The sequence below is a fragment of the Camelus ferus genome, chromosome 12, assembly GCF_009834535.1.
Source record: "Camelus ferus isolate YT-003-E chromosome 12, BCGSAC_Cfer_1.0, whole genome shotgun sequence".
NCBI lineage: Eukaryota > Metazoa > Chordata > Mammalia > Artiodactyla > Camelidae > Camelus > Camelus ferus.
In genome coordinates, this window is record NC_045707.1 from 40,205,889 (window position 1) to 40,231,064 (window position 25,176).

The following is a 25,176-nucleotide window of genomic DNA, read 5'->3' on the forward strand; positions in this document are numbered from 1 at the left end:
CTTACCTGTGTTAATATCCTCAGAGTTTAGCTTAATACACAGCGCTCAGCAAATACTTGTGACTGAATGACTAAACAGAGCAGTCATCAAGACTTGTTCTGCCCCCTTACCTACGCACTAAAATTGCTGCTCGTTAATGTGCTCCGGAGAGCAGTGGAGTGTAGGAATTACAAGTATGGGCTTGGGGTTGGACAGACTCAGTTCAAATCCTCCTCCTTCCACTTGCTAGCTTTGAGACCCCCGACAGGTCTCTTTAATGGCCATACCCTCTGTTTTTCATAAGGCTTTTAGGAGGATTAAATGAGATCTTGCATAGTTGGTGCTTAGAACAATACCCAGCTGGGTAAATGACTGTATGTGGTGGTCGTTAACTATATTATTATTAACTAAGTCCATAGTTTGCATTAGGGATCATGCTTGGCATTGTCTAGTTCTGTTGGTTTTGACAAATGCATAATGTTACGTCTCACGCAGGATGGTTTCACTGCTCCACCTGTTCATCCCTCCCTCCTTACTCCCTCCCCTGGCAACCACTCATCTTTTTACCGTGTCCACGATTTTGACTTTTCCAGAATGTCACACAGTTGGAATCACAGAATACATCATCTTTTGAGACAATTTTTTTTTCACTTAGCAAGGGTCCCTGTATGCCTTTTTATAACTCAATAGCTCATTTTTTAAAATCACTGAATAATGTTCCACTGTAGAGATGTACCACATTTTGTTTACCCGTTCACCTATGACCAAGGACATCTTGGTTACTTCTAAATTTGGGGAATTGGAAACTAAAATTGTTAAACATTCATGTGCAGGTTTTTGTGTGGACATAAGTTTTCAACTCATTTGGGTAACTCATTTGGGTAAATACTTTGAAGTGTTATTGCTGAGATGAACTATTTTTTTCCCTAAATAATCAGACATTTTTTTCAATTGTAAAATCAAAAGTTTCTTTTTCCTTTTTGCCAGAAAAAGAGGATTTCAGGCTCTGTAGCAGAAAATAGCAGTGTTAGTAGGCAGAGATGCTTTAAAATTAGACAAGACCCATGCACAGGCCATCGAAGCACTTACTAAAAGACACCTCCAAGGCCTTCCTAGCCAGGGCTCTGCCCTTCCCAAGGGCAGACATAGGCTCAGGTCGCTGGGTGGGACGGTGGGGCACTCGGAATCCATCTCACATGAGCCCTCTCTGCCTTCCTTCCTGTTCCACCTCCCGAGTAAGCTGCTTCCCTGATGACCGCCTTCTCTTGCTTTTCCGGCCACCTGCTCCCACCAGGAGCCACAGGCCCTCAGGGCGAAGGGCCTGCTGGATCCGGGGCAAGCTCTGTCTCTGCTCAGAGCAGGTGGAGGCTGGCCAGCTGCGGCCCTGGGGTAGGAAATCAAAGCAATTGACAGGCAGCCAGGCCCCTTGAGGAGGCAGGGAAGATGTATACTGATCAGCTGAAAGGCTGGCAGCCTGAACTGGAAGCTCAGAAAGAGGATGTGGAAGAAGAGTTAGGAGCCCAGACTCCGGAACCAGGATGCACACTTGGTGTGACTTTGGGTAAATTACTAACCTTCACAATCTGCCACTGTGTCACGGGGAATAAAATCTCTGCCTCACAGGATTACTGAAATAGCATCGCCAACAGCACAGAGCACGTTTAAGGGTCTACTCCATGTTCTCTGTTCTCACCATCATCATCACTCTTACGACAAATAATGACCTACGCACAGGAGCCGAGAAAAGCCAGCCTGCACACAGCCACTTCTTCAGAGATTCTGAGAACCAGAAAAAGACCTCAGAGGTCACGTAGCCCAACAGACCCCTTCATTTTTCATTGGGAAAAAAAATGGAGGCCATGACTTGCCTTAAGGCACAGAGTGAATTCTGTGCAGTTGTGGGCAAGCAGGTGTCGAGTGCTGCTCTGTGCCAGGCACATGCTTGGAGCTAGAGGGAAAGACGTCAGCACTGCCGTTCTTAAGGAGCTCACAGCTGACAAGGGCATGGAGACAGCCCAGCCGGAAGGGGGCAGAGGAGGGGCACAGAGGAGGGGCAGGTGCTGTAATGGAGACACGGCTGGTGGAAAGTGGCCTCTTGTCTACCTTTTAACTCTGAGGACCCAGCAAGTGTGAAAGTGAAGAAGCCACCATCCCCACACAAAGGTACCTCATAAGCAGCATGGGGTTCATCAGAGGCAGAACAGGGGCTCAGAATGGCAAGGCGTTGATATTTACAGATGGGTTGACATTTGACCCAGTGGAGGAAAAAACGCTCAGACTAAGCCTTTAAAACAACACGTGTTGTGGGACTCTCATTTCTTTGGATGATTGCTCACCCCACCCCTCCTGGCTTCCCATCCCTGACACGCTTTCCTGACCTTCACATCCATGCAACAGAATGGCTGCTCTGGACACAGTGATGCTGAAACAACACAGTCTTGCACCTGCTGAGACAGATGGGCTCTTTGGGTTTCTGGGGTCGTTTTTGTGAACTGGAGTCTGGACCCAGAAACAGAACATCTTAGGCCAAAAACCATCCCTTTTGCCAAATTGTTCGTTCTGTAGAAATCCATGGGAGAATAGTTAGGAGAAGAAATGCACTGTCGTAGATCTGAACCTTTGGATTCTTTCCCTCGACAAAATGCCCTTTCTCCTGAGGGGCTCAGATCTTGGGTGAGCCTGACAGCAGGTTGAAGTGGGAGTTCTGAACCCCTCAAATCAATTAGGCTAACCCACTTTCCATCCTAGTTTTTAAACCGTTGAAAAGGCTGTTAGGGTGCTAGAAAATGAAAATTTTCCAGTTTCTTAATTGCTTAAGTTCCCCACCCAAAACAGCTTAGGGGAAGGTCAATTACGGTGACATGTTAAAGAAACCGCAACCTCCTAAAACACCTCCTGGAGAAGCTGATGTGAGTTTAATAGGATTTTAATCCAGAGAGTCTTTTGAATACTTGAGTTCTTTTCTCCCCCTGCCCTCTCTCCTGATGACCTCAAATCCTTCTTCAGCCCAACATGAAAGAGCATTAATATCATCCATCGATCAATCTACTAATCCTCTTACCTTTCCCTTTGAGTCTCCTGCATGACATTACATTTAGCGGGGGTCGGGGGTGGGGGTGGAAAATTCCTGCACGGAGACAAGTTGCAGCCAGGAGAGGAAGACGGACAAACTGTTCTGGCTAGACAGAAGTGTAGGGTCATCACCTTTTGAGAAATGTATCTGTTTGGAGTTACTTTCCAAGAGCAATGGGAAACTGAGTAGATTTTGTTTGAGTTGTGCTGATTATAAGGGTCTGGGTGTGGAAACAGAGAGTCCAGACTGCCAGTACAGTGGTATTTTCCGCGGGGAGCAGAAATTTTTCATTTTCTAGCACCCTCACGGCGTTTTGAACAGTTTATTTATTTACTCATCTATCTATTTGTCTTATCTACTGTCTAGCTAGCTTGGGGGCACTGATGATTTTGTCTTTTTTACTTGGATAAATTTCTGAAGGAATGATTCAAGGGGAAAAATTATTGTGAGAAAACAAAAGTAACATCATTATGTTTATTCCTTCCCTCCTACATGCCCCTCCCTCCTCCCAGCTTGCTGAGTTTTTTTCTCTTTTCTGCTTCAGCCCTGCTGCCCTGAAAGGCAGTGCCATGAGAAGGCTGAAGTTTCAGATCCATTGTGAGGGAGGAATTCCTTGGAGGAACTGGAAGAGCTCCTGGGATTGTGGGCAAAAGGGCACACATGCATGTGCACGTGTATTTTTTAAGAGAGAAGATCTTCAAAGGGGTCACGGTTCCTGAAGAGTTGAGACCCTGCAGAGAGAAGCTGCTTAGGACGGAAGAAGGTCCAGATGGTTGGGGGCTTTCCCCATTCCCACCACCTGTGCCTGCCTTTCCTCTGCTCATCTGTTCTGTTTCCATCATCTTCCCTTTGTCCTGTCCTCAGTTCCAAACCTTCCATGCATTTCACTTGGCCCGCGTTTGCCTCCGGGCTGTAGATGCTTGTGGCCCTTGGTCTGCTGGAGACCCGTGATCTGCATGTTTGTGAAAACACACGGGGCTGCTTTCAGTCTACCTGGATGCTTGCTGTCTGTGCTGATGTTGCTGGAAGTCCTCTGGCAGCGGGGATGGGACTTTTATGTTCGTAGACTGCCTCATCGAGACAAGCAGACCCAAGCTGACAGCGGAGGTGGTGCCAACCTCGGAGCTGGAAGCTCGGATAGGGCTTGCTCCCGTGCAGTCATCAGAGGCAGCTCTACTCCCTGGCAAGGGAAGAATCCTGAGTAAATGCTGTTTCTGCATACCAGTCTGCTTGCCAGGTCACAGGGCTAAAGCGAAGGGAGATCATAAGATTATAAGCAGGCTCTCACTCTGAGAGGGATTCCTCATTTGCATGTCAAATCCAAAATTCTTTCTCCTTCAGTTGTATCATTAAAGCTTTGCAACAGTCAACTCAGATAGAGTGAGCAGATAACAGGATTCTCGTTCTCAACATTAGGATATGAGACAGACAGGTAAACTTGAGTGGCAGCACAGATTTGGGAGTTTTCATCATTCTAGTTCAATTCGTGGATGGTAGTTACTGGCCAAGTTGCTGGGCTCCGTAGGCCTCCCTTTTCCCACCTGTAAAATGAAGATGTCTGTGTGCCAGTGTGGTTGTGTGCATTCTATGAGATGATTGGCACAGTATGTCTGGCATAAAGGATCCATGCAGAATGGTCAGTAAACTTATCCCTGAGTCTTTCCTGGGAATGCCCAATGAATCTTGCTGGTGAGGCAAGGCTCCAAACTCCTAATATTTGATAAAGAAAGGTCACTCTGATTTGCTTTTTGTATCAATCCAAAAAGATGATGACATTTACAAAGACTGAAAGAATATCTTTTCTCTCTCTGACAGGTGTGTTCCCTCAATTGAAGGAGGTAGTAAGAGGACAGGAAATGATTGTAACTAAATGTCAACTTGCCATTTATGCTGGATTGAGGGATCATGATAGCAAGTCAAAAAGAGCAATTAATTTAGAGCCAGGATTTGGAGTCCTGTTCTGTATACTGCCGGCTAGGTTTGAATCCCATCTGAGGACACCTCACTCCCTTCCCTTCCCTTCCTCACCTGTGAAATAGAGCTGAGACCCACTGGGACACCTCACTCCCTTCCCTTCCTCACCTGTGAAATAGAGCTGAGACCCACTCTGCCACTTATAGGGCTCCTGGGAGCATCACGCAGGAAACTCTGTATTTAGGGTGTTGGATGCATTGAGTTGAACTTGAGTTGAACAGGCCCTTGATCTTTGACATCCTTAAGTGGCAGGTGGGGAGCTCTATGATCTATAACCCCAGCCTAGTATCAGGCTATTTACCACTACCAGCTCCATGAGTGTAGACACTGACCAGGCTAATAATACATAGGGAGTTGGTGGTAGCCACCCACGCACTGGAGCCAGCCTCACTCAGCAGCCAGCGAGACAACTTCATGTGTGGGATGATGTGAGGGGCCCTGGGAATGAGCTCTCATTTCCAAATATTGTTCCTGCGAACCTGGTTTGGATGCTTAACATTATCCGCGTGGCTCCGTGTTATTTTGGAAACAGCTCTGGTCTAGGAGATGGAAGGCCAGCTTCCCAACCAGGTTTCTTTCCTTCTTTCCTCCCTCCCTTTTTTTCCCTTCTTTTCTTCCTTCTTCCTTACCATTCTGACAACACCCATTACCAAAACTAGTAGCCCAGTTTTTTTTTTGTTTTCGTCCTCTTTGAAATATTTATCGCATTTGACACCGTTATCCCCCTGGAATTCTCTTTCCTTAATCTATAAATCTATAAATCACATGACGATCACTTGTTAAAATCCTGGCTACTGGGGTTTTCTTCCTTTTTCTCTTACTACTCCTCAAAAACCAGAGTCTGCTTGACCACCTTCTTCTATTTCATTCACATTTATGCCTGAATTCAGTTGATCATTCATTCATACAACTCATATTTACTGAGCACCCATTCAGTGGCAGCCACATGACAGGGATGTGGTAGGGAGAACAACACATGTGGTGCCCTGACTCACGTGTCCTATGATCTCAGAGGTAGTTGTTATATGGCTGGGTCTATGCAGGGATAGGGAAGTGGGCACGCGTCAGGAGCACTTAGGATGTATTCTATTCAATCCAATCAATGTAGATTGACCATAAGTCCAGTTCTAAGAAGTTCTAAGTAGTGGGTAATCTGATCTCAGGGAGCTCTCAGAAAACAGAATTCAGTATTTGGGGATATGGTGGGCAACCTGCCGATAGATAAATTTGTAAGATACGTGACATCTTACAAAGGATGTTGGGAAGATAGCTCCAGTTTAGACTGATAATTAAGTGCTTTTTCCTTCATTCATTGCTTCACTCATGTCCTTCACTCATTCCATCCACTTACTCATCCTGACATCTTGGCGCACTCTACTTCATGCTTGGTTCCTTTTACTCAGCTGCTTCTCATTCTCACTTTGACATGTGGACAGTAAGAGCAAATGCTTTGCCTGGCTTGTCAGCGATGAAAGTGGACCCTGAACCCACTACTCCCCTGCTCTGTCCGGGAGGAAGGGAATGGCTTGGCACCGTCAGCCAGCATTTGGCTCTTGCCTTCTTGCCAAGACCTTCCTGAAGGGCATTCCTTCTTCAGAAAGAAGGTAGAAGCTCCTTAAAAGAGGTAACTAAACCACTCAAAAGTCTTCACCCTGCAGGATGCCATGGCACACCATCCCTTCTCCCTTCGGGGGAGCTGTCATGATCAGCCCAGCAAAGACTTTTCTGCTGGGCTGGGGGCCATTGCCTCAGAGGAGACGTTCAGGAGCCTAGGAAGAGCGGGTGAAAACACCCTTCTATTTTGGGCCTAGGAAGTGGAGGATTTATTGCTCTCCCTGAGACAGGCTGGAGGCAGAAGTCTGGGGCAAGCCTGGGTGCCTGGCTGGCTCCACCCTGGGGCTGGTGAATGTCTGCTGGAAGGAGAGAGTGAGAAGGGACTCAGCCTGCACCTGGAATGGCTATAAATTTAATGGTCCTGCTCTGACCCGCTGGCCAGGAAGCAGGCTCCAGCCAGGCCTGGGGCAGGGGGAGCTTTTGCTAAGGAGCACCCCTGAGCCAGCCGCCCCTCAGCGTCCGGGCTGAGCAGTTGACCCTGACTTAATGAGACCACGACGTGGGTGTCCAGGGCCAGCTCTCCCGCGGGCTGCTTCCCTTGGAGCCAAATCAATATTTATTAATGATCTGCTCCCCCGGGAGCTCCTGGCCTCACAGAGGGCCTCTGTTGCACCAGCCTGCTCAAGTCATTCATTAACCGCTGAGCCCAGCAGCCTGCGAGGCCGTGGAGGGGCTCCCAGAGGCCAGCCCACCACGGAGGTATTTGCAAAGGTCATTAATGAGCTAATCTGATTTGACTTTTCAAAACAGAGGCCTGGGTCACTGGGGTCAGTCTCCATTCCCAGCTTTCTGATTGAGACTGGGTGGGAGGGAAGAGGCCTGTGACCTTCACTGAAGAAGAGAAGGGAAAAGTGAAGGTGTCTTGGAGGAGCAGAGAACTTAGGTGTTCAAAAGTTATCACCCCCAAATCCAGGCGGGCTCAGGAAGGAAGGCACAGAAGACCGGAGCTGTCAGAGGGATTTTCTTCGAGCCCCTTTAAATTCACGGTTTAGTTTGTCATCTCCTTCCCTTCTCCAGGTGGGAGAACAGAGATCTAAACTAAAGGGCCCCGAACCCCCACCTTGTTCTAAGCCAGACTGGCATAGCGATTAAGCGCACAAGCCTTGGAGTTCCAGTTTCAGCTCCGCCGGCTCAGTGACCTTGAACAAGTCACTTCATCCCTCTGAGCCTCAGTCTGCTCATCAGTAAAGTGGGAATAATCATGTGCACCCCCTAGGATGCTCTGCGAACTAAAACAGACAATGGGAGTAAAGTGCTTAGTTTAGCACAGCATCTGGTGCCTTGGGAGCTCTCAGAAAAATGTAACTTTAAAGGAAACAAAGGTAACTGTAACTTCGGGGCTGGGAAAATTGGAAGAGCCCAAGGGTCGAGGATGGGGACACAAGTATGTGCTCTGCTGCCTCTGTCACTGGTGGCCTGTGTGACCTGACTTTTAATCCGACAAGTATCTCTGGGTTTGTGTGTGTGTGTGTGTGTGTGTGTGAGGTTCAAGTGTAATGATGACACAGGTCTACCTACTGTGGGTTAGTTGCTTCTCAACCCCAACCAAGGAGCAGGTGAGGGCTTGGCTGCTATACCCATTTCACAGATGAGAAGCCAGAGACTGAGGGATCAAGTGACTTTCTCAGTGGGAGAGAGGGATAGGGGAGATGCAACTTAGTCACAGACCTGTTGGCTTCAAGTCCAGGGTGTACACGATATAAAGTGTAGGTACAAATGTCACAGCCTGGTCCTGATTTTGCCTGGGCACCTCTGCAGTCTCCTGCCTTTAGCACCTGGTGTCCTCACCCTGCTTGCTTCATAGCCCTGCTTAGCTGGGCCTCTTGCCGCCACATTCTCCAGCACCCAGGACTTGCCTCTCCTGGGTCTCGTTTCTTTAAGCCCTGCTTGTCCCTACTCAAGCTCATAGCTGGTGAATTACTTCTCTTAACTATCAGGCTTGGCCTGGGTCCTCCTACCCCAGAGGACACGTAGGCTGTACCCAGGGCCTCTGGGCAACAACGCCTTTATGTTAAGTGAGGTCTGGGGAGGAATCAATTCAAAGGTAGGACTGGGCTGCTGCCTGGAGAAAGTGTGGACCAGGACCATCAACCCCTTATCACTTGGCCTCCTCTAATGATGCTAATGATAATGATGCTGAGCGTGGTACCATATACTCTTAAAGCACCTGCTATGCCCCAAGCACTGTTCTGTTCACACATTAGCTCATTTCATCCTCAAGTCCTCTGAAGTACACACTGTTACGATAGCTGTTTTACAGATAGGAACGTGGGGAACAAAAAGGTTAAGTAATTTGCACAAAGTCTCAAAGTCACAAAGTAGCAGAGGTGAGATCTGGACCCAGGCAGTCTGGCTTCAATCTATGTGACTAGCCACCACGCGTTCTGGGCCTTTGCTGGATGATGACAGGAGCCTAGAAGCCACCAGAGTCCCGTGGACTTGGGTGAGCACCTTACGGCCTCACGGTGCTGCCTGGGGGTCCCTCACGTTCTCTGTGATGAGGTCCTGGGGTGCTAAGCTGCTTCAACTTTTGTCTTTTCTTTGCCAAGACTTGAATCCTTTGAGTCTTTGCAACTCTCAAGTTCTCTGATCCGCCCCTCTCGCCCCACCAAGAGGTCTGAACCAAGCCATGTGGCCCAACTACATAGTGTTTCCCTTTGAAGGAGAGAGGGGGCAAAAAAAAAAGTCACTCAAAGCTGAAAGTATTGTGGTTCTGCTGCCCTCTGGCGTTCATTTGGAAGACGGCCTAGCTCTGAACCAAGGTTGGGGCAAAGAGGCTTCTATCTGGAGGAAAGCCTTGTTTCTTTGGTGAGAGGAGAAAGGGAAAATGTAGGGGCCACATATTTTGGGAGCTGAAGAAATGTAGTGGCTGTACTTCCAGAAACAAGCGAGGTTGACATGCTGATTGACTGGAAGTATATTTGCACGTGTCCTCTGGCCAGCCGCAGCCCTCCACAGCTGGGATATGAAACCCAAGAGGAACTGCAGCAACAAGTGAATCCAAGAGCCCACATTTTATACAGGGAAGAACTGAGGCCCGAGATTAGAAAGCCTGTCAATATCAAAGCTGGACTGAAGTTGCTTCCCAGTTTCCCTTCTTAAATCCTCCCTCTCCTCTTCCTCCTCCTCCTCCTTCCTCTGCTTCCTCATTAAACTCTTTTCCATCCTAATGATTAACATTGATCGAGCACCTACTGTGGGCTGGCCACTCTGCTAATTAAGGTGTGTCCCATTTCCTATAGCATTTAATTTATGCAATGATGCAATAATGTGGAAAGACAGTTTTAATTCACTTTGTAGCAAAAGGAACTAAGGCTCCAAGAGATAAAATACTTGCTCAAGTACACAACAAGCTAAGGAGCAGACTTCCCAGCCTTGCTGGGAGACTCTGTGCTCTCTGCACTAGGTAGAGCTAAGGGCAGAGGAAAAGGAAAAACCATCCCTGGAGCTTGCAGCTGAACAGGAATAGCACACCTCTCTGTTCACACCTCTGTTATCGTGCTTGGCTTTCTTGTGCTTCATAGGTTTTGTGTTTTTCACAAAGGTTTGTGGCAGCCCTGTACTGGGCAAGTCCATCAGTGTCATTTTTCCAACAGCATTTGCTCACACCGTGTCTCTGTGTCACATTTTGGTAATCAATATTTCAGACTTTTGTATTATTATATTTGTTATGGTGGTCTCAGATCAGTGACCTTTTTTTTTCCTGAGCGAGATCAGTAATCTTTGATGTCACTACTGTAACTCACTGAAGGCTCAGATGATGGTTACATTTTTTAGTAACTGAGGATTTTTAAATTAAGGTATGTATGTTGTTTTTTCAGACATAATACCATTGCACACTTAATAGACTACAGTATAGTTTAGACATTATTTTATATGTACTGGGAAGCCAAGAAATTCATGAGACTCGCTTTACTATGATAGTCTCTTTATTGCGGTGGTCTGGAACCGAACCCACAGTATTTCTGATGTGTACTTGTATTTACTATGTATCAGGCAGGCAAATCACACATTTTAACTCATTTAAATGTATGTTTTTCCTGTAAAGTAGTACTTTATCATCCCCACTTTACCAATAGGAAGATTAAGGCACAAGGACGTTTAATAATTTGTCGCGGATGCCACAGAGGGTAAGGGCAGAGAGAACTCAGGCCTAGGCTGTCTGGCTCTGTTGTCCAGGCCCTTAACCACTGCCTCTCCCTGAGACCCGCAGGAAACCAGGTCCGAGCTGTGGGTAGACTCTGGCTGTTCCAATCCCCTTGAGCTGTGGCAACGTATTGTCAAGTCTCCAGGACCCTCCCCCTGGGGTCTGGAGCCACAGGATGTTGTATAAAGTAGCATCCCCATCCCTCTCCATCTCCTTGCATTGCTTTCTTCTTCTTCAGGAACTTCCAAGCATGGTTATATATTTAAATTTACTTAGTGCTTATGCCTTGTTACCCTCACTAGAATAGAATCATCACAGGAGTGAAGACTCCACTGTATTCACCCCTCAACATCCAGTGCCTGGTAGTCACAGGTGCTCAGTACAGATTCATGAAAAGTCCTTTGGCAAGTTGAAGGGTCTCTCAAGTCAGAAGGTGGTGCAGCAGGAAAGGGCTGACTTGCCCTATCTCTGGGGGCAGCATTATTGCCAGAATTATGGATAATTTTCAGGCAAAAGAGAGACTATGAATGAGTTGGGACAGGATGCCTTCAGAGAGAGGTGACAGGGGCAGCAACACTCTAGAGAAACAGGAAGGGTCTCAGAGGAGATCCTAAGTCCTGGCTGACTACAGTAGGATGTCCTTTCTCAAGCCCTTCCAAACCCGGGTAGGGAATGGACTGTATTTTCATTGCTGACCACAGAGGTCCCTTGTACAAAACAAGGCACTGGGCTCAAGAAGAAAGGGAAACTTCGAGAGAATTCTCCTGATGAAGTGAGAAGCCAGGTTCCATGCTGGGTGAGCAGAATATGGTGCTGAATCATCCCAGACTCCAGAGTCTAGCTTTTGGGACCATGGAGGTCTCTGAAGTGACTTGCCCTCCCTGTTCCTCAGTTTCACCTTCTATAAAATGGGGATAATAATAATACCCACCTCATGGGGCTGTATACGAATTGGGTGAGGCAGTATATGTAAAGTGTTTAGGACAGTGCCTGGCACAAGGCAAGAACCATATGAGAATTTGCCGGACTTACTACTATAGCGTCTGCTTCTGTTATCACTACCATAGGGAGCCCATCTGGAGAAGTGGGCTGGGCTTTGGGGCATGGAAACTTCCAGGTGGGAAACTGCAAAGACAATCAGACAGTCAGGCTTCACAGCCAGCCCCCCTAACTACCATGTTCTGCCCCCTCCCATAACTGGCAGGATGGATTTGTGGTTTGGACCTGAGACCACAGAGTCAGCGTGGCCTGAGTTCTGAGTTTACATCTGACTCCACTGCTTCCTAACAGCATGTGTATTTGGGTTTGTCACTTAATCTCTCTCTACCTCAGTGTTCTTGTTTATAAATCTGGAGACCAACACTACCCAGCAATAGTACAAATACTGGGGAAAGTATTTGGAGCGATACTCTGTTAGTTTGTTTTTATCATTAACATAGGCAGTAGAGAGTTTAGCAGCTCAGATCTATGGAAATGAATCTCTAAATGGACCTTTACTAATGCTATTCAGAGAAGCATCTTGTTTTGGTGGAATGCAGCTCTTCCTGTCTGATGCACTTCTGTGTAGACCATGGATGACAGTTCCCCAGTCTGGCCACTAGATGGCATGCATGTTCTTTTCTGCCCTACCTGAGCAGGGCCGGATTCAGAAATAACAGGCATGGGATGGAAAGCTACCTATTATGGACCAGACATTGGGCTGCACCCTTTGCCTACATTCTTATTCACTCCTCGCAGCAATCCCCAGATTAAAGGAGATGTTCCACCGAAAATGACACAGTGCCTGACACATGGTAAGACCTCAGAAAATATTGCTCTTCTTCCTATTGTTACTATTATTCTCATTTTCACTGAGACACAGAGAGGATAATTAGGCCACTGGAGCCTGGGTTCTAAGCCAGACCTCAATGGCTGTAAGTTCATCATCTTTTCCCCTAAACTTTCTTCCCTCTTTTCTGTCTATGCACCGGGAACAACAGTGCACTAGTGGTTCCTGACTTCATGGACTTTACAGTCCAGAATGGCCTAGTCTCTGTTCATTCCGGGGACAGTTCCACTCCCAGTGTGTCTTCCTTCCCGAAGGCCACAGAGATTTGGGTGCTACTGCCTGCTCTTCGCCCTAACGTCCCTCCCTGCAGGACCCAGTCATTGTAGGTCACACAACTCAGACTCCATCTCTCCTCTGGTATGCTGCTGCTTCAGAACAAGCCCATGGATTTTTAAGTACTGCTGGGCATCGTCAAATCCCAGACTACTGGACTGCAGTCATTCCACTTCACCAGTAGCTTTCAAATTGGCTTTGGTATCGAAAGATTTTTCTGGGGTGTCTGGGGGTCCATGAGAAGGAGACACATGATAGGAAGATGGGCTCACCCTCTGTGCAAAGCAAGAAAGCAGCTAGGAGGTCTCCAGCACTCCAGCAACACAGCACCTCCTGTTGGGTCCTGAGGAGACTGGGCTCCCATCAGGATATAACCTCCTATTGTCCAGAAGCCCCCGCTCCAGTCAGCTGCACAGGAAGAAGAATCTATTTGACAGCTTCCTGGTTTGTCTTTCCCAGCTTTGTTAAATTTGGGTTTTACTGAAGATTGGTCACTATCTCTCCACAAAGGTCTAGTGGCATTGAGCAGCAGTAATCTGATTCCTGCCCACTCCTCAATCTGGATTTTACACAGCTGGGTAGTGAAGCTAAGTGAGGGTGACCCCTGGGAGCACTTGTCTCCAAAATCAGAGAATTGGAACCCTGGACCTAAGTGTGGGTCTGTGGGTATGTGTGTTCACTTTTGTTTCTTATTTTACAAAAGCAATTTATGTTCATTATTTAATCAGGAAAGTAAAAAGAGAACAGCTGTGGTTTTACCTCATTTATATTCTGGAAGAGATCTGGAACACATATTACATGGAATATTCTGCTGCCACAGTAAACCATCAAAAACCACTCCACTCTACCATGGTAGATGGAAGGGAGATAAATTTTGAGGTAATTCTGAGAAAATCTCCAGGAAAGAGACTATGTTTGGGAATGTGTTTTGATATTTGTTTCCAAGGTGTTAAGTGAAATAAAGCTAGACAGGAAAAAGGAAGGAAGGAAGGGAGGGAGGGAGAGAGGGAGAGAGAGAGGGAGAGAAACAAAGAAAGAAAGGAAGGAAGAAAGAAAAGATTGCATGGTATCTTTTATATGTGGAATCTTCAAAAACAAAAATGTTAAACTCATAGAAAGAGAGTAGATAACTGGGTGCTAGGAGCTGGGTGTGGTGGGAATAAGGAGAGGTGGGGAAAAGGGTACAGACTCAGCTGTGAGATGAAGAAGGTCTGAGGATCTAATATAAAACATGGTGACTGTAGGAGATAATGCTGTCTTGTATCATTGACTTTTGCAAAGAGAGTAGACCCCTCCCTGCTCAAAAGATAAATATGTTGGGTGATGGGTATGTTAACTAGATGGAAGGAATCCTTTCACAATGTATATGGCTATCTAATCACCATGAGCTACTCTAAAATATCTTAAAATTTTATTTGTCAATTATACTTCAATAAAGTGGAATACACAAGTAAATAAATTAGTTTCCAAGGACACTGAGATTTAAATTTTGAACTGTAGTATTTGAGGGATTATCTGGAACCCCACTTGCCACCACCATGGACTTGACTCATTGGGGCTAATCCTGTGCTTCTGACCTTGGTGAGGCCTTTGGCCACCTGCTGCTAATCTGCTGCTGAAGACTTTGCCCTTTCTGTGTTGCAGTGCCTTGGTTCCCAAGAACCATTCAAGAGCTTGACAGATTCGCCAATCAGATTCTTAGCTACGGAGCGGAACTGGATGCAGATCACCCGGTGAGTCCACAGCCCCCCTGATGAGAGTCTGTCAGTTCCTTCCCTCCCCACCCTACTCCCATCCCTCCTTGGGAGCAGTGTGTCTTTGTTTGCTTGGACAGCAAACATTTATTGAGTGCTACTTAGACATCATCACCATCATCATCATCATCATGGTTATTATCATTGAAGCAAATACAACTCACCATCCAGAAACTACTGTTTTTATGTCACATACGGATGTAAGTGGTGTGTATACACACACGCATGATCACACAAAACACACATGTAAATCATCTTTGTTTCTGATTTGGTCCAACTACAGAGATTTAAATCAAGTGCTTGGGGAACTGAACAACTAACGACTCTACCAGGTGCCATTGGGGCAGTGAGGAGTGGTGCATTGGAAATGGATTTTAAAAACTGAGGATGAAAGTCAAATAAGGGAACAAGGGGCTTTATGATCTGAGGGAACAGCATATGCAAAGGCTCTGAGTCCTGAAAGTGTCCGGAATATTTGGGGAATGGCTGGCTGGTGTGTGAGGGGTGAGGGTGAGAGTGTCAGGAGATGAGGCTGAGGCAGTGGGTTGTGGTCAGATTTTAAAAGGCCTAATATATCAGAGAACTAGGACTGTGTCCTGTGTCCCATAATAATTTCTGAGCAGAGGACCAGGGTCAGGGATCTATTCCCTTTTTCTAGGGCGGAGGGTTGCTGGGAGGAGCAGCCCGTAGGTGAGAAGTGCCACCACCACGCTGACTGTCTCTTACTCTCTGCCCTGCCAAGCGGTTCCTCAGTCTTTTAGTGACTTGGAAGCTGTCTTCATTCCGATGTTTACTACGACTCAGCAGGAGCATCTGCTTTTTGTCAGGAGTCTGTTTTCTCCTCACAGCTGCGAGGTCTTTACCGTTGAGCAAGTTGTGACTGTTCTCTTCACAAAAGCTCTTTTCAGGAAGCAAACCGGATGTTCCCATTTTACAGACAGATTCAGTGAGGACTAAATGACTCTCCTAAGGTCAGGTGCTAAATTTTGGGTCCTTCGACTCTTACCTCTGTGCTCACAGCACCTCAAGACAGAGGTCTAGCCCGTGGCAGAAATTCAGGCTCTTTTACAGAGACCAACAAAGAGCTCTTTCTGGGGTAGGCTGGCCTTTTAAACTAGGAAGCTGTTGCTTGTTCCATTTCAAATAGTAAACCCCTTAGAGTAGACTCAAAAATACAGGAAAGCATGAGGAAGAAAATGAAGATCACCCATAATCTCGGTTATTTCCCTTTTTTCTCTTGGTCCTATTCTGCATTTTTTAATACTGAGAAAGTATTTTATAAACAAAAGCGAAGGTGAATTCCCTCCTGCTCCTAAGCTTCAAAACAAACCCAACCAAAAAAATCACTTATTACCACACTGTCCTAAAATAATATTTCTTTATACACACGTGAATATATACATATTTTATATCTTTTTTTTTAAACGCAGTGTCATAACTTACTAACCAGGCTTGGAGGTTTTCAGTCTTCCACTTTTGCAATAATTCTGTCTGCAGTGAAGCTTCTTGCCTGTGCATCTTTATGTGAAGTCCCCATAGCTCCTTTCATTCTTACTTGTAAAATTACTCCGTCTAAGGACAGAAACTGTATTTCAGGTTCCTCAATACCCTCTCCCTCCAAACACTAGAAGTCAAGTTTGGATCCTGGCCCCATCTCCCTGGGTAGGACGCAGCCCACTCCCGTGGAGCCGGGGTGGCAGATGCCACCCCAGGAGCAGCTCTAGACTCCCGCTGATGGGTCTGCCTCGGGGCCTCAGAGCTGTCTGCCCTGGGAGGAAAGCTTCTGCAAAGATGTCGTTTCTTAGAAAAGCTGTCTGGCCGCCCTTGATCCAGCGCATGGCCTGGGCCCACTGGGGTGTTCTCTCCTCTTGCCAGCCTCCATCCTCCCGCCCTGACCATGTCCTCTCTGCTGGCTGCGCTCCCGGCTCCTCCGGAGCCATGGGGAAGGAGGCCAGTCCACAGACACGGCCTGTTCCTCCCTTCATTCTTGTGTCTCCTCAGAGGCAGTCAGAGCTGGTCTTAAAACTCCCTGGAATTCATTCTCTTTACAGACCCAGCCCATGCCTTTGGCTCCCTGGCCTCTCAGTGTCATGAATTTTATCATTAAAACAAAATTTATCAGATAGATGGTCCCCTGGATGAGGAGGCCAGGCTCTCTCTGTTCCTTCCTGTGGCGTCTCATCTGATCCTGGGAACTGACAGGCCAGGGACAGAGTAAACCCTCCAGGGTGCTTCCCAGAGGGGCCTGGCCTGATGGGAGGAGTGGCTAAGGCGTTCTTCCCGAAAGGACCTTCTGTTCCTCTCCGTCCCCTGGAGTTCCTGAGGCTCCTCCATGACCCCTTGCCCTTGGCAGTGTGCACTATCTGACCCAACATCTCACTTCAGGGCCTCGGGAACAGCTACTTTGAGAAGTAAGGCCAAGGAAGGATTCTTCCTGAAGCACAGGGTAGCGGGCATCTGCCTTTCAGCGTCATGGAATCAGAAACTGAAATGGGCAAGCTGACCTCCCCCCAGCCATCCCACCAGTCTCGTGCCCGCCCCCTCGCCCCCCTCCCCCGACTTCCTTCCACCAAGGTGTCTCAAGCAAATGACATTCAGAGCTCACATTTCTTGAACGTGGACTGTCTGCCAAACACCATGCTAAATGCTTTGCCCGCATTTTCACATTGTAAATGTTATAACCATCCTGGGCAGGTTGTATTTTCCCCTTTTCAGAGGAGAAATCTCAGAGAGGACCCTTTGGCCCTCACCTGTATGTGAACTGGGTCCCAGGCCATGTCAAGGAAAAGGGGTTGAAGTGATTAGTAAGACATGGTTCCTGCCCTCCAGGGGCCTTCAGGCGTTGGGTAGAGGGGGGTGTCTGCTCTTCCCAAAGGGTGGCAGAGGGGGCCGGGCTACAGCAGAGCAGGCAGAACTCAGATGGGTCTGTTTGAGTCCCATCCCTAAAATTGACCCTCCTTTCTCTGGCCCTTTCGCTGCCTCTGTGCTCCTGTTCGTGTCATTTCCTTTACCTGGGGCACTTCCCTTATCCTCTTACCTCTTCTTTCCCTGCTGGCAAACCACTAGTCATCTTTTAAGGCCCAAATCATGTGTCCTGTCTTCCCTAAAGCCTTCCACCTACCTCTTCCCCAGGCTAAGCTTTTCGCACTGATCTTGTAGAACCGTGTGCACTGTGTTTTACCGTTTGAACACAGGGTATCAGATCAAAATAAATTCACTACTTCACTGGACTTATACAAGTGAAGGGTCATAGGCATGGTTCCCAAACAGTAGTCTATGAAAAAAAAAATCATGACCAAAGGGAGAAGTGCTGTATTCTAGAACCTTATTTTAGGCACAGACAAGCTGATTACCGAATGTGAAGGAAGAGAAGAGGAGAGACGTAAAACGATTAATTCCCAGGTTACTGGCTTGGGCAATCAGGTGTCCAGATCTTTTCCAGAACACTTTTCTTGGCCTTACTGGTGGTGACCATGGCCAGCAATGCAGAGTGGGCGAGAGGGAAGGTGTGGTCAGGGCTGTCCTTGCCTATTGACTTGCAAATCTTTGGCCAGTGTCTACAGGATAGCAATAGCAGATACTTTAAAAATACTGCTTTGAACTTCTTGTCTCCTGTGTCCCATCCTTCCTCTAGTTGGTGTGAGACTGATAAGATGTAGGAAACCTCTTATTATTGCCCTAGATTGAATATAAATAGCAATAGATCCTATTTAAAAAGCCAAGGGATGGGTGATGGGACTCGGTGAACTGTTCCAGAGTATATCCTTTTTATATTCTGAGCAAGACTTCTCAGCTTTTGAATTTCCCACCATTTTGCACAAATGCATCAGTTTTTGAGTCTCTCCTCTGTACTTGCAATTTTCCTTGATGCCCTGCTTACATCACCTAATCTAATCCACCCAACACTGTGAGGTAGCTACCATTAACAGTTTTGTTTTACTGATGAGGAAACCAGGGGTCTGAGAGGTGAACTGACCACCCTCAGGCCATGCTTCTACACACTGAATGGGTTAGTAGTCCAAGCCAGCTTGTCCGACTTCAAAACCCTTGTTCTTCTCACTAGTCTAAAGATGGCATTTCTGAGGTTTAACCTCAGCCATGATATTAAGAAATGACAAAACAAGATCCCAGTCTAGAAGAATACTCAGAAGGCTTTTCCATATAGTTACCCTCTCCCCGAGATCGCCACTAAAGCACAATCCCACACTTCAACACCCCAGTCACAAAAAATGCTTCCATTAGGAAAACCGAATTGCACGTGGACCGCAGATGATGTTACAGCTTTGCATCCTGCAGCGTTCTCTCCACTTTCTCCCACCCTCTCCTCCTCTCTTCCCACCCTCCCTCACCACTCCGCGAACAATATATTTTCCTGTCAAAACATACTTGGTTACACGCAGTGCAACCAAAAGTGCTGCTATTAGCTTAATTGAGACAGGATGATTATAAATAAATTACATGCAGTGCCACTGAAATTGCTGCTATTAGTCTAAATTGAGACAGGATGATTAGTCATTGCCAACTGTCACTTCATTCTGAGTGTGTTCCGTGTGGCTGCCAAAGCCCTGTGGCCCTCTGGCAGCCTGGGGGGTGCAAGGCCAGGTCCCTGAGGACGCAGAGCTTGTTCACTGGTAGCTGAGGGCAACAGGCCATGCCTCCTGGTGGGTGGGGTCCCTTTGCAGGCTGATAATGAACTTCTTAGAAACTTTTGAGTTGGAAAGGACCATGGTCAGAATCCTTCCTGTACAGGAAACCTGTGTCGTATATTGTATATGGCTGTGTGGATGTATCTCAAGTATAATCTGCTGCCACTTCCCATAATGATTTGAGATGGATTTTAATATTATCTTGCTTTTTTTTTTCAAATTATAAAAGAAATCCACACCCATAGTAGAAAAATTTAAAGGCATAAGTAGTAATAGAAGGATAAAACAGTTCCCATTTTCATACCATTTATTGGATTTTGGTGTATTTATTCCATCATTTCATTTACATACTATTTATATAACCCCTCAAACATAGTTGATACCTACTGGATATACAATTTTATATCAAGCTTTTTTTTTTCACTGATGGAAAAATCTTTAAGCTCCTAGACAAAGTACGTTGAAGATTAACCATAAAGAGCCAAATGGGGAAGAAAAATTGTCATGGGCATCCCATTCCTGCAAGTGATGATGAAGTGGAAAGCCCCTGGTTGAGGAATTCTTCACTTGTTTCCCTGGTTACCTGTCTCAACCCTCAAACCTCAACCCACCACCTGGGTAGGACCAGAAAACTCAAGTCAAGGTGCTGGTTCTGCAGTGAAGCACCCATGGGCAGATGACTCTGTAGATTTCACTTTGTTCGTATCTAGATCAAAAAATAAAAATGGATGTTCTCCAAGGCATCTTGCCAGTGCAAAAGTCTATACTTTATACTTAGGGAGTAGAAAAAGCTATGAGTGTTAAATAAGACTGGTAGGTGAGGATGACTGCCAAGGTCAAGCATTAATGGTTGACAAACATTAATGTTTTCTTTTGAGTCCTAAGTATGGAGATGTGGTCTTCATTCAGCCGAGTAGATAGGTTCCTAAAAGGGTGTGTTGGTGCTGCCTGGAAATCAAATGACAGAGTCCAGTTTTCTTACTGTATCATCCAAAAGCAATTTATCTTTACCCAGTAAAAGTGAGGCCAGTAGTGGTTTTAAGTTTGAAGATGCCTAAGCTTTCCTGCCTGTAATTAATGATTCAAAGCTGTTCAATGCTCTAGAGTAAATACTATAGTTCTACTTGTAATAACCATGTCATTTATCTGGGATTTAGTTTGGGGATTAAAAATGTATGGTAATTTCACTTTACTTTTCCAGTGGGAAACATTGAGATTTCTATAATTCTAAAAATACATCCTGGGAAACAAAACAGGAAACTCCTTTCTTCCCTCCCTCCCTCTGTTTATCTCTTCCTCCCCCTTATCCTTTCTTTATTCCTTGCCTCTATCCACAGGTGTTTGTAGTTCTTTCTATATATGCCAGACTCAATGCTATGGATTCTCAGGCAAAATTACATTACATACATGAATGCTTGGTTCTTTAAAATTATTGGTAGAGCTAGATTTAAAAAAACAAACAAAAATAACCAACTAACCAACCAATCAAACAAAGAAACAAACAAACAGAAAACAGTATCTGAAAGTCAGGGAGTATCTGTCCTCTAAAAATATTCTTTAAATATTACTCTCCATGACACAGGCCTTTGTTTTCGATTTGTTAATGCCTCGGTTTGGCCGCCTGGTGGGACAGAGAAATTGCAAGCTCAAGTGATGGAAAGCATGGCTTATTGGAAAATGCTTGGCAGGAACAAAGCAAAGTTCTACACTGACACTGGTGTCTTGTCTTGCTAAAATTCAGATTACAGTCACTTTGGGGAAGAAAATGACCCTTTAGCTTACTTTCATGAAATATAATTGACATATAACATTGTGTAAGTTTGAGGTACAGAACATGCTGATTTGATACACGTATATATTGCAAAATGATTACCATAATAAGGTCAGTTAACACTTCCATCACCTCACATAATTACCATTTTTCCCCTGTGGTGTAAACTTTTAAGATCTATTTTCTTAGCAACTTTCAAGTATTTGAAACAGTATGGTTAACAATAAACGTCATGCTTATTCATCTTATAACTGGAAGTTTAGCCCTTTAATCAACATCTCCTTGTTTCTCCCACTCTTCATCCCCTGGCAACAACCGATCTACTCTCTGTCTATGAGTTTGGCTTTTTATAGATTCCACGTATAAGCAAGATAATAGAGTACTCATCTTTCTCTGTCTGACTTACTTCACTTAGTAAAATGCTCTCAAGTTCCATCCACGTTGTCCGAAGGTCTTCTTTCTTTTTTATGGATGAATGACATTCTACTGTGTGTTTATACCACATTTCCTTTATCTGTTTATCTGTCAGTGACCACTTAGGTTTCTGTGTCTTGACTATTTGAACAAGGCTACAATGAACATGGAGGTGCAGACATCTCTCCAAGGGAGTGATTTTATTTCCTTTGAATACATACCTAAAAGTGAGGATTGCTGGATCATTTGGTAGCTCAATTTTTAATCTTTCAAGGAACCTCCATACTGCTTTCCAAAGTAGATGTACCAATTTACATTCACCCAGTAGTGCTCAGAGATTACCTTTCCTCCACATTCTTGCTAACACTCTTCTCTTGTCTTTTTGCTAACAGCTGTTATGAAAGGTATGAAGTGATAATCTCATTGTGATTTTGATTTGGGTTTTCCTGATGATCAGTCACGTTGAACATCTTTTCATGTCTCTGTTGGCCATTTGTGTATCTTCTTTGGAAAAATGCCTAACTATTCAGATCCTCTGCCTATTTTAAAATCAGATTATTTTATTTTTTTTCTATTGAGTTGTATGAGTTTCTTATATATAGGATATTAACCCCTTATCTGATGTGTAGTTTGCAAATATTTTCTCCCACTTTATAGATTGCCTTTTCACTTTAACTATTTCTTTGGCTGTGCAGAAGCTTTTTTGTTTAATGTAGTCCCCACTTATTTACTTTTGCTTTTGTTGCTTGTGCTTTTGGTGTCATATCCAAAAATTCATTCCCTAGACCAATGTCAAGGAGCAATCCTGAGAAAGAAGAACAAAGCTAGAGGAATCACACTTCCTGACTTCTAACAGTATTATAAAGCTATAGTAATCAAAATTGTATGGTACTGACATAAAAACAGACTAAGCAACGAACAGATTCAAGAGCCTAGAAATAAATTCACGCACATATAAGTCAACTAATATTTGACAAGGGAGCCAAGAATACTCAATGGGGAAAGGATAATCTCTTCAATAAATGTTTTGGGAAAACTGGATATTCACATGCAAAAGAATGAAATTAGACCCCTATCTTACACCATTTACAAAAATGAACTTGAAATGCACTAAAGACTTAAATAAAAGACCTGAAACCATAAAATTCCAAGAAGAAAACATAAGGAAAATGCCCTTTTAACCAACTGGGATCATCTGCAACTCAAGGATGTGACCTTCCCCCCACCCCAAACACTGAAAAACACACTTGGCTTCTTTCCACTCAGAAATGTGCTGCTTACAAATGTTTGGGAAAAGGCTGTCTGCAAGTTAGCCTCAGAGGAGAAATTATGATCATCCTTTTTATGTACTGAGGTAGAATCTCAGTTAGTTGAGCCCCTGCCAAGTTGTAAAGGTTGACATTTACTGAAGTGAAGTGAAAAGAGCATGGAACTGGGTGATTCCAGTCCTGGCTTCCCCTTTACTTGGCTCAGCTTCTCCAAGCCACTGTTTATTCTGAAAAGAAAGGGATAATCATACTGGTCTACCTCACATGTTTGTTATGAGAGCTATGGATAAAATAAGTTCCTAGCACACATAGACTGGCACAGAGTAGACATTCAATAAATGGTATTTTTTTTTAAATTGCAATAGCAGTAAGCATGTACCTGTTTGCCTACCAAGAAGTTAGGAGGCAGTGTTAGACACCTACCATCGGTCAGGAATTTAGTGGCTACTGTATATCTTCTTCATAGACATTTATCCTACTAACTCTGCCCTAGTTTAGCAAACTTACAAGCTGTAGATGCAATTTCTCTAAACTGTAAATTTCTATATACCGTTTGCACTTGGTGGAATCCCAGGGTAGAGGCTCACACTGAACTGAAAGTGTTGCTAACACTGCATCACTCACAATATCTGGTGGGAGAGCTTACCCTCAGTTTAACTGAGACTTTATTTTCAGAGTATAATCAAAAAAAGGAGAGATGTGCTGTCAGAGCTCAAGGGTTCCCATTCAAAGCATGCATTGATATGCCAGGTCTCTCCCACCAAAGCCTGGAGAAATCAAATGTCTCCTTTCTCCTAGGGTTTTAAAGATCCTGTATACCGAGCAAGACGGAAGCAATTTGCTGACATTGCCTACAACTATCGACAGTAAGTCCGCTCTGCTTGTTTTGGGGTGGTGGGGGGAGGAGCACACTTCTAGCCTGCCTCTCCCTTCCTCAGGGTTGGAAAATACCAGCATAGAGAATCCTGCCTTGTGTGTGTATTTGTATGTATGTGTGCATCTGTGAATGTATGTGTGTGTGTTTAAACCCTCCCTTTAATAACACGTTTAAAAAAATTGCTGCTAGACAAAACAGAATTACCCACTGTGCCGGGGCCCAGCCCTCTCTCAAGCCTTGTTGTGTAATTACGCAGTGATGTCTGAAGTAATGATAAAAGGCTTCAGTCCCAAATAAAACAGCCTCTGGTATTCTCCACGTTAGACAGGGAAGAAGGAAAAAGAGAATTATTTACATTCAAGAGGGAGTTGGCTGCTTTACTGAAATAGTGAATCGTTGGAGGTTTCAGGCAAGCCAAGCCTCAGCATTCTACTTTGATCTGACCCAGTTGCCAAGGGCAATTTTAGGATGAATTTATCTTTTTCTGTCTGGGATTCTGTGCTCCTCCTGTATCAGATTTTAGCCAAAGGAAAATGCAAATAGCAAATATATTATTTGGGAAGAGAACTGTTTTGCTAATTTGAGTCCTGGGGCCTACAGAAATGCTCCCCTGGGAAACTTGGTATTTGGGGACCTGACTTGAAGGTGTGAGAAAAGATGAGCTCAGGAAGAAACTGACAGGTTGTTCAGAACACCAAGGTTATGGTACTTCAACATCTTTGACAGGCTGTGGGGGAGATAAAGGACATGCTAGGGCTGTGTATACTGAATAAAAACCTACCCTCCAAAGGGAAGGACTTCCAGGGAAAATGATAAAAATTCCCTTCTTGAATGAGCCCTGGTAGTAGAGGGATCCAGGACATTGCTGCCCTAGATCAGATTTAGGCCCACCTGGATCTCGGCTAGTGGCACGCAGGAAGCACAGAATGTGGAGACCTCTCTCCCTTGTCCCCACCTTGGCCCCAGCATGGTCAGTTGGACATCATCCAATCAGGTATCCTTCTTCAGATAGTCAGTAGTAATCTTCAGATAGTTAAGGAGACAGTCAATAATCTCCTTGCTATGTCTGGGGCTTCACTAAATGCTTTGTTGATATTATTTCATTTAGTCTTAATAATAACTGCCCCTTTTTCAGATGGAAAAACTAAAAGCTTAAAACAGTTTAGTAACTTGCCAAAGTCATAGAACTAGTAGGCGGCATGATCTGGTTTGGAAATCAGTCTTGTTTAACTGGAAAGTCCTTCGCAGGCACTTCCCTGAGTGTCTGGGACTCTCCGAGTCAGGAGACCACACTTCGCCATGCAACGCAAGAGCTGCTTATGCAGTACATACACTCCTTCTTGGCTGTTGATATTTGGGGGAAATGATCTTCCCCAACCTCCCTTCCATAGAAAATATTGCACCTGATGAAGAAGCATGAAATTGGTTGAGAGCTTCACGATCCTGGATGGTCATTAGATGAGATAAATTGGTTACTGAAAACCATCCAGAGATGGCTGGTCCTGGGAGGAATGTCCAAGAAATTCTAGTCAGTTTTCCATCTCTCATAAATGAGTCC

At 45.2% G+C, this 25,176-nt stretch overlaps 1 protein-coding gene and 1 long non-coding RNA gene across 2 annotated transcripts in view; one reads left to right on the forward strand and one right to left on the reverse strand.

Moving 5' to 3' along the window:
• LOC116667695 overlaps positions 1–25,176 on the reverse strand; it is a 299,877-nt gene that overhangs the window by 29,399 nt on the left and 245,302 nt on the right. The window lies entirely within an intron of this gene.
• The window catches only part of PAH (phenylalanine hydroxylase), a 63,476-nt gene that overhangs the window by 18,080 nt on the left and 20,220 nt on the right, over positions 1–25,176 (forward strand). The window contains exons 4-5 of the mRNA XM_006195317.3: positions 14,533–14,621; positions 23,540–23,607. Coding sequence (XP_006195379.1) covers positions 14,533–14,621; positions 23,540–23,607 — 157 coding nt within the window. The remainder of the gene's footprint in view (positions 1–14,532; positions 14,622–23,539; positions 23,608–25,176) is intronic.